General features: G+C 25.1%; 1 protein-coding gene across 1 annotated transcript; it reads right to left on the reverse strand.

The window, feature by feature from the left end:
- Positions 1–5,591: 5,591 nt before the first annotated feature.
- On the reverse strand, positions 5,592–8,455 carry LOC130948033 (uncharacterized). The gene is made up of 6 exons (XM_057876744.1): positions 8,207–8,455; positions 7,549–7,710; positions 6,860–6,940; positions 6,622–6,747; positions 6,408–6,491; positions 5,592–5,971 (listed from the first exon to the last, which is right to left on the reverse strand). The coding sequence occupies exons 1-6, from the start codon at positions 8,304–8,306 to the stop codon at positions 5,892–5,894; spliced, it is 633 nt and encodes a 210-aa protein (XP_057732727.1). The 5' UTR covers positions 8,307–8,455; the 3' UTR covers positions 5,592–5,891.
- Positions 8,456–9,836: the final 1,381 nt, after the last annotated feature.

Consider the following 9,836-nt stretch of genomic DNA (forward strand, 5'->3'; position numbering starts at 1 on the left):
TTGTAATTGGTTGTAGTGAATAACAATTGTGAATTGAAAGTTATCAACAAGATTCTGAAAATCAAACCATTCATTGAACTGCTTTAGTAATTAGTTTATTGGTTTAGAAGTTCAACCAATTTAACCATGGTGCAACCAGAATAATTAAATGATACTAAAATAATATATTAAATTATAAATTAACACAAAAAATAAATATTCTAATATAAATCTTAAAAATATACAAATTAAAAGTACAATACCAATTAAGATTTTATAATTCCATGTAAGTACAATATACGAGTCAAATAAAAAAAATAGAATATCAAAAATCAAAGTAAGTATTTTTGTAAAATAGTAAATATTATATATATGATATACAAAAATATTTTTCCATTTAAATTAGATCTTATTTCCTAAGTTTTTTTTTGTTTGAAACAAAAAAGTATTCTATATACTTTAATTTTTTATACATATTTAGTTTATTGTATTAATATATATTTACTTTAATTTTAATATATTTAATTTAAATTAAATGTATTGTATATACTTTAATTTCAAGACCAAAACAAATGATGAAAGTGTGAAACTGATAAACTTGTTTCTAACAAAAACGAAAACTTCTTTTTTTTTGTTACCCACGATATTTCCTAACCCAACAAGTCAAGGATTAATCTGTTATGGATCTAAGCTTCATTTAAAGGTCTGCTGCTGGCCAAATTAAAAAGTTAAAAGCTTTGTTTGTGAGCCAAAAATCAAAGCCCAAATGTCAAATATTATAACACTTGATGTAGCATCCTCTTTATAGTTTATTCACTTCCAATAGTAGCTTCGCTTCTTTTTCTTCTTAGTAGTGGGCACACCCTAGTTCTCTCTCCTAGGGACTTTCTTCTGTTATAAAATAAAAAAATTATTCTAACATTATATTCCAAAATCCATTTTTTTGGTATCAGGGGCAAGTTTGTCATTCCTCTCGGCAACCTTGTCATTTTCACAAGGTTCGCCGTTCCCCTCGACAAACTTCAAGTAGCCTCCTCAATAAAATTCTATCGAGACTGGTTGAGAACCAAAATCGCTACTAATATGTTATTCTTCTCCCTTTACTTTGATCTTCTATTTATTCTATACAATGTCTGAAATTTTATCGTTATCCATTCATTATGATGATAAAATAGTACATGATGAAGAAGAATCTATCGTGTTTAGTTCTGCTCAACCAGTATTTGCATATATGCCACCTGAAGTCAAAACTCTAACAACATTGAAGAATTTTATATTGCATGTCAGTGGTCAACAATACACAAAAAGAGTGAAAAAATCTAATACAGATATCCATCTGAAGTAGATAACATTTTGTTTTACAAAAAGGTATATCATAGATTACAATCGTTATCATTATTTTGTTATTTTTTTATTTAATGACGATTTTGATAAGATTTTATATTTTTGTGAATTAAGTATCAGTTACATGATAGCGAGCATATACGTCTTATTAGGGCCTGCCACAACCATTAGACAAATGTCCATCTGTTAGAATTATTTATTTTTCTAGTCGACTTGGATGAGAAACTTCCGCGGATATTGTTGATGATACCCCTTTAAGTGCGACAGTTAGAAGAAATTTTAGAAGGACGATGGTTAACCTAAATATGCCACCTCAAAGTAGTCAAGAGGGGTCAAATGTCGAAGATCCTAATGATGGTATAATGCAAGTTGATATTGAAAGTCATGAGGGATCTGCTATTAGATACCCGATGATGGATCCCTATCAAGTTAACCTTAATGATGGTTAAAATGCTAAGACTGAACCAATGAAAATTTCAGATGAGGAGGAGGAAGAGATGAACTACTACAGTAACACATAAATCACACTGATATAGCCTGCCATTTTTCAACCATATGATCAACTGAATCAATTTTTCACATTGAATCTCGAGGCAATGACTTCAGATTGTTTTTTTGGTCAAGGAGACCCTAAGGATGATCCTTGATCCCACCTGTTTTGTGACTGTCTATCAAAGGGCTTAGAATAACACCTAGCAGCTCCTGATAGTGGTCCTTGATACAGTGGTTTTGCTTTAATAATATTTTCAATTCATTATAGACACAGGTGTTTCTGAATTTGAATTTATATAATGGACAAATGTTTGGTTTATTTGGTATTATACAATAGTTTTATTTTAATAATATTTTTGATTCATTTGCAGTTCAGGTATGTTGTCGATGAATAATTTGTCCCAATGGTTAGAATGGCTTTCAAGACAAATTGAATGGAATGGAATGAAATCTAATACAATTGAATAAAGTGATAATAAATAATTTCATTCTTTTTGCTAAAAAAAAGACTCAATCATTAACAAAAACACATCGAATTCATTTATAGATCCAAATGAATCTCAATTAAACCAAGAAATAAACTGAAATTACATAAGGAATAAAAAATTTGGTCAATATTTATCAACAGTATCAAGTGAACATCAATTAACACACAAATGAACCGAAATAAATTAAGAAATGAACCGAAATTATTTAATAATGGCAGTAGAAAAAATCAGAATTAATAAAGATGTTCGCAAAATGTTGGTATTATTGGTGATGACGATAACCAAGAAGGAGAAGGAGAAGGAGAAAGAGAAGGAAGAGAAGAAGCGCGTGATTTAAAAAGAGTTTATAACAACTTGATTAGACTTAGTTAAATATATATATAAGAGATTATTTCATGTGTTAAATATATATACAATTATGCTTATTATGTGATAATATATAAGAGAATATCTATAATTTTCAAATCTTAAATACTTAAATAGAATTATTTCTAGAAGAAAAATATATATAATTTTACTCACATATAGTAAGAATCATCTACTTAATATATTAAAACTGGGTTTTCCCCCAACTAATAAAGGTGAGGTGTCGATCTCTCGTGACTTCGTTTTTCCTCCAAAATGAATGCACTTTTTTCTATTGTAAATTATTTTATAAAAAATATATTTTTATAATTATATTATAATTAATATTTAATGAATAATACATAATTATACTAATTTAGGAACATATCTTCATTATAATTATATCAAATTAATATTTAATGCATTATTAAACTACTTATCATTTATCAATTAAAAATACTTTTAATCAATTTAATAATAATAATAATAATAATAATAATAATAATAATAATAATAATAATAATAATAATAATAATAATATATCATAATGATATGATAATGGCACCGATCGTGGTAATCATAATAATTATATTTAATTCTAATCATAAAATGATCAAATCTTATGATATTAATAACGTACATTAATTTTAAATATTTTTATTCATTTAAATTATATTAATTTTAAAAATATTAATATAATTTTAATTTTTATTCGTTATCCAATAATAATAATAATAATAATAATAATAATAATAATAATAATAATAATAATAATAATAATAACTTGAAAAAGTCGTATATAAACTATTTCAATTACCCGTGTATTATTATTAAAATTCTATATGTTCCTAAATATAAGTCTTGAAAATACGAAATGGCACGAGCTATTAGTGTAGAGTTGTTTAGGTTTGTTTAGGAAGATATAATCTATCTACTTAATATATTAAAATTGGGTTTTCCCTCAACTAATAAAAGTGAGGTGTCAATTTTTCATGAACCTATTTTTCCTCCAAAATGAATGCATTTAATGAATAATGCATAATTATACTAATTTAAGAAAATATCTTTAGAATAATTATATAAAATCAATATTTAATACATTATTAAACTACTTATCAATTATCAATCGGAAATATTTTTAATCATTTTAATAACTAATGCATAATTATACAAATTTAGAAAAATATCTTTATTATAATTATGTAAAATCAATATTTAATGCATTATTAAACTAATTATCAATCGAAAATATTTTTAATCATTTTAATTATATTGATACCATTCTAATTCTTATTCATTATTCAATGATTTTATTAGTAGCAAGTTGTTACCTTAATGGTAACTCATTTATAATAATAATAATAAATAATAATAATAATTTTATTAGGATAAAAATCAAATTCTATTCCTAATATAAAAATACAAAATTTTATTCCTTCTATTTTTATTTTACCACTATAAAAGACCATATATGCTAGAAAAAAATATCATTTGTTTACCAATTACTCTTTTTTACAACAATTCTTTTTCTTCCTATGAGGTGTCGTTGCAAGAAAGCAACTATAGTGGATACAAACCACCACACTCTCCAACTCCCATGCTCATCATTCGGAGCTACATATGATATGTTATCCATGAAGTATTTATAGACCATGGTGTTATCATGTATGTATAAATAAGAAAAGTTTCGTATTTAAATTTAAGTCATTTACCTGTTTATGGTATATTGTAGTGTAAAATTACTTTCAATTTGTGTTGTGCAATGATATTATGGTCTAATTTAAACTTTTATTTTAGAGCTGTATTATGATTTTATCTCATCATTTTTTCTTAGATATCAAGTTGACTGATGCACCACTAGTTCTTCTTCTGTTTTTTATTCTTCATATCTAATGGCTATTAACTACGATTCTATCAATAGTATTACCTATGGTAGATTATGTGATGAAAAAGTTTGGAAAATAAAGGTAAGAATTATAAGGTTATGGAAAGTTCCATCTAAATTTGATAAGAGCAAGACGACTTACATAGAAATTGTTCTCATAGATGATAAGATTAGTTGATTATTTTTCATGATTTTTTCAAGTGATGCTAGGTCCAGTTTAAAAATATTTTTTGTTCGTATTTTAAGTTTATTTAATAAGTAAACCCTTGCACGAATCAAAGACAGTGCGATTTAATAGCTTTATAAGTGCTAATAGTTTTTATATTTAATTTGTTTTATAGTGTGATAAAATTCATTGTTTAATAAAAAATTATTTGACAAAAATAATGTTTGAGAATGAACTTATCGAGGGAAAGGTCTATATCTTCTCAAATTTTTTGATTAATGAATCAAGCGAAATTTATCTTCCGACTACACACGTGTGTAGAATAACTTTTAAGAAAGAGTCACGTATAGTAAATATGGTCGATGATCGTAAAATTATATACTAACATTGATATAATATTGTTTCAAGTATATGTTTTGTAGGTATCAAAGAAAAGTGTTGAGTTATTTTTTAGTGGGTTTAAATTTTTTATTATTTATTGGAGAACTTTGTACATTAGAATTCTCTAATAATCTGTTGTTCATTTTGAACTGATTTTGATATGTCCTTACTTAACAGTAAAATAACATATAAAAATTTATTGGTGGGTCTAAGTATTACTAGGTTACTTTTGGTCATATTGAGTATATATGTCGGATTTATTAAAAAAGATAAACTACTAAAACCAATTAATAACTATTAGAGTTAATACACTTAACACTAGATTAAAAAAAATAAACAATACATAACATGTTACTTTTTTATTAATCAAATTATTATGATTCAAATTAATTTTAACAAAACAACTTAAAATTCTAATTTCAATCTTATCACGTGCATAGCACAGATTATTACACTTATTTCATCTCAATAATAGAAGAGTGAGCTAAATCTATGTCTTCCAACATCAAAATCTAAACAACAACCACGATAATAATAATGTGCATTACAGTGTACTTTACATAAGTCATCTCATAGCAATGACCAAACACTGGCTTTCTTTTTCTTTTTTGGTGTGTTGCCAAACACTGGCTTTATTCCCACACAAAATAATCACCAATTAATCGACTATTATAATACACAACCACTGACCAATGAGTCTATCACTAGTGTATTATTCAACATAAATAAAGAAAAGAAAAAAAAAGTGTGGACAACAATCATATACAACAATAACAACACAACAAAGTAATAATCTGGCCCATCAAAATTCCTAGCTCCACATAACCAAACCGCTGGAGATCAACAACGTAACTATCCAACCCAAACTTCCCCATGGAACCACTAAGCTTGCTGGAGGAACAAAATAATGCCAAAAGAAACGAAGCTTCAGATTCAAAAATATATCTATATTTTAACTTATTTTTTATGTATATTTTATATTTTAATATATATTATATATTAATGATTGAATTCGGTAATTGATTTTAATGTACATCTAATATCGTTATTAAAAAACGGTTTGATTATTGACCTAATATAGATTTGATTATTTTTACTATAGCAGGTTTGATTATTTTAATAATTAATTATTTAATTAAAAAATATATAAATTAATATGTATATATATACAAAAATAAATAATAATAGATTTAGTAAATAATTTTTAATACATATAAAATATTTTTGTACACCAATATTTAATAATTAATTCGATGACTTTTTTATGATTAATTTTTTGTATATATATAATTTAAGTAATTAGCAAAAAAAAACATGTGAATCTCACCTTGACTACTTCCACCATTAGTGCCAGCAGCGGTTGAATCTTCAACTTTGATTCCGAGTTTGGAACAGTTAGATCCAATAGTACCTTAACAATAGCAAGGCCAAAATGGAAACTGAATCACTTTATATCAATATTGTTCTAATTTTCCTATGCCTTAAAGAAAGAAAGTTTGATTTGGATCCTTAATTAATTATTTAACTAATTAATTGCTTACATGCACTGTAGCAAGGGAAAACAGAGATGTTTAGAAGATTGAAAGTGTTGGGATTGCATTCACATCTGTATGTATGAGTCTTGTTCTTCTGGCAGCTACCTTCCCCGCAGTATGCCCAATAGCACGCTATATCACACATTACACATACATAATGCACATTTTTATATTAAATATATCGTTATTAGAACTTAGAAAGATGAAATTAAATCAACCCAATAATAATATTAATTATACTTACGATCAAAAGCTGAGAAATTGTGTGGTACACTCTTCTCTGGAACTGGAGGGGGTGCTGACTGGCAACCGTAGTTCATACTACCTGCATATATAATATATTAATAGAATAGATTGGAAACATTAATTCAACATACTAGGCTGCTTTTTTTTTTAAACTATTCTTCGGTTTGACCGATTAAAGATTAATTTATCACGAATTTAAATTTTATTTAAAAGTGACTAATAAATTACTACATACAACAAGACAAAATTCAAACTTTAAATACTTAATAGAATAAGTAAGTTGACCATTTGGCCAACTTAAAACTAATTGATATTATTATTTAACACTATTTAAAACACATGATGCTATCAATATAATAATTATTTGAGGAAATTGTATTAGCAACATAACCGGTCTAATATATACAGCCAATTTAATAATTTGATTAAAGTGATTTTGAAACTTTATTCTAATAAGTAAAGTCATTAAATATATTTTATTTGTGATTTATTTTTTTATTTTTATTATTTTTTATTTTTGAAATTTTGCAAAAAAAAAAAAACTAATTTAAAAAACATATTATTTCCACTCCTTTATTTTTTTCATAAAATCTTAAATAGCAAAATATATTTAAAAAATAAGAATATAAATCAAAAGACATGAAAAAAATTTTTTTTTTTTAAATGTAAGATGGATTAGTAGAGTACATTGAGGGATGACACATGGGAGAAAGCTATTGGCATCTGTATCATTGTCACTGTCCCGAGTCCGCTTCCAACCATTATCACATTCACATATGAAGTTTAATGGGTAACTCGTGTTTGCTACGCACTTTCCCTTCCCACATTCCACTTCATCACAGATCTTCCCTGCAATAATATAATCCATATACATGTATTCTCACGGTTAATAAATAACTACTATTCATTACTATATGAGAAAAGCTCATGCCAGTAATTTTTATTTATACTGACTAATATTTTTAGTTAATATTGTATTTATACCAGTATTTTATTAGTGTATTTAGACTTTCTTTTGACATTAATAAATTTATTAACTAACTGTTAATCGAAAACAATAACTTGTGCTAAATTATAATTATGTATGTTTCAAGAATAAATATAAAAACAGTTTTTTTCATGGGTAAATTTACATGAGAACATGTTATTCTAACAGAAATATATATATATATATATATATATATATATATATATTTATATATATATATATGTATTATTTTAAATATTAAAAAGGGACTTCAAGTAATTCCCCTCTAAATTCAAAAGGTAAAGTGTTAAGAAAAGAAGATAAAATAAAATAAAGAGGGAAGGGGAAGGGGAAAGAGTATGTAGTTGAGTTAAGCACCAAGAATATCATCTTCAAGATCAGCTTTGGCAATAATAGGAAGCAGCGCCATGAAAAGTATAGTAGTAAGGCCTAAACACCTACACAAGTAGTAATCCATTTTTTATATACCAAGTAATAAGCAATAAGCAATAACAGCAGTGTCTTTGGAATTTGGAAGTAGTATATAGGTAGAGGAGGGTTTATGATTTGAAGGAGGGATTTGAAAATGTTCTTATAAATATGAAGAAGGTGGTAGATTAATGCGTGGCCAAATCCTCGTGTTCCACATAGAGCGGACTTTTAACTACGTTTATTATTATTTTTGGGATTAGAATTTAAAACACGCTTTACCAGTCATCTACGCTATCATTTTCTTATCTATTTTTTTCTCTACATGGCTTTGGGCATCATTATTTTTTCGTCCCCAAAGTTACCGCATTTTTTAAAAAAAAATAAAGGTTGCAAATAATTACCGATAAATGCGATTATTAATTAATTATAATATATTAAGTAAGTTTTCAAATTCCGAATGAGTTATTTTAAATTATATTAGCAAGATCTTATGTCTATGTGCATATATCAAAAATTATTTAAAGAAGTTCAAAAATATACATAATACAAATTAAAATTTATACAAATAAATTATATAATCTAAAATACTTTACAAAAATATACTGATAGAACATATATGTTAAAATATAAAAAATATATATGATGATCTTTCATACTACAAAATCTATGAATAATAAAATTCATGTCAAATTTTTTAACAATTTTTTTAATATAAATCAAAAGACAATTAAATAAAAAATTTATTTTCTATTTTGTTTATGAATTTATTTTTTATAATATTCATAGTTAAAATAATCTCTCAGTTATAATAGTTAAAATAAAGAGAATTAATACTAAACGAATTAAACGATTAATACAAAAATACATTAAAGACTTTCATGTTTCTATTAATCCTTGGCATATCTCTTGAATTATATACAAGTTATTCAATTTAACATGATTAACACAGAACATAAAATTTATAATGTTTGAGGTTCACATGTTTTAGAAAGTGACATAGTAAAGTGATGCAGGAAGCTCACAAATTTAAAGATTAGAAAATTTTATCCAATTAAAAAATAATTAGTGATAATATATTTTCTAATTTTTTTTATGGGATATTGCCACTTAATTTTCTGGTTATTAAACATAGATAATATTTGAGTTAGATTTTTACTTATAAATTTGACATTAAATGTGCTTAACAATTAATTATTAGTACAAGGTAAATACTTACCCTATCTTTCAAATACAAAATAAAATTATATATAATATAAACTCACGAGTCACTACTATTAATTTTTGTTTCAAAAAAATAGGGGAGCCAAGGTCTATACTCCCCCTCACACTACATCAGACCTATTATAATCACTTAATTAGATAAATTAGCCCTCATGGCATATTATTTACATTATTCACAAAAGTCATTATTTACTTATCAAAATCCTTTAACCTTATGAAAGAAAAATTTTAAAAATTTTTAAGAATTGTTATATTTTTTATTAAATAATAATCGAGATTAATTTGTTTAATTTTTTTTATCAAAATTTAGTATGAAGTTTGATTTATCTAACAAAATAAAAAAAAAAGTTAGAAA

Source organism: Arachis stenosperma, chromosome 9 (assembly GCF_014773155.1).
Source record: "Arachis stenosperma cultivar V10309 chromosome 9, arast.V10309.gnm1.PFL2, whole genome shotgun sequence".
NCBI lineage: Eukaryota > Viridiplantae > Streptophyta > Magnoliopsida > Fabales > Fabaceae > Arachis > Arachis stenosperma.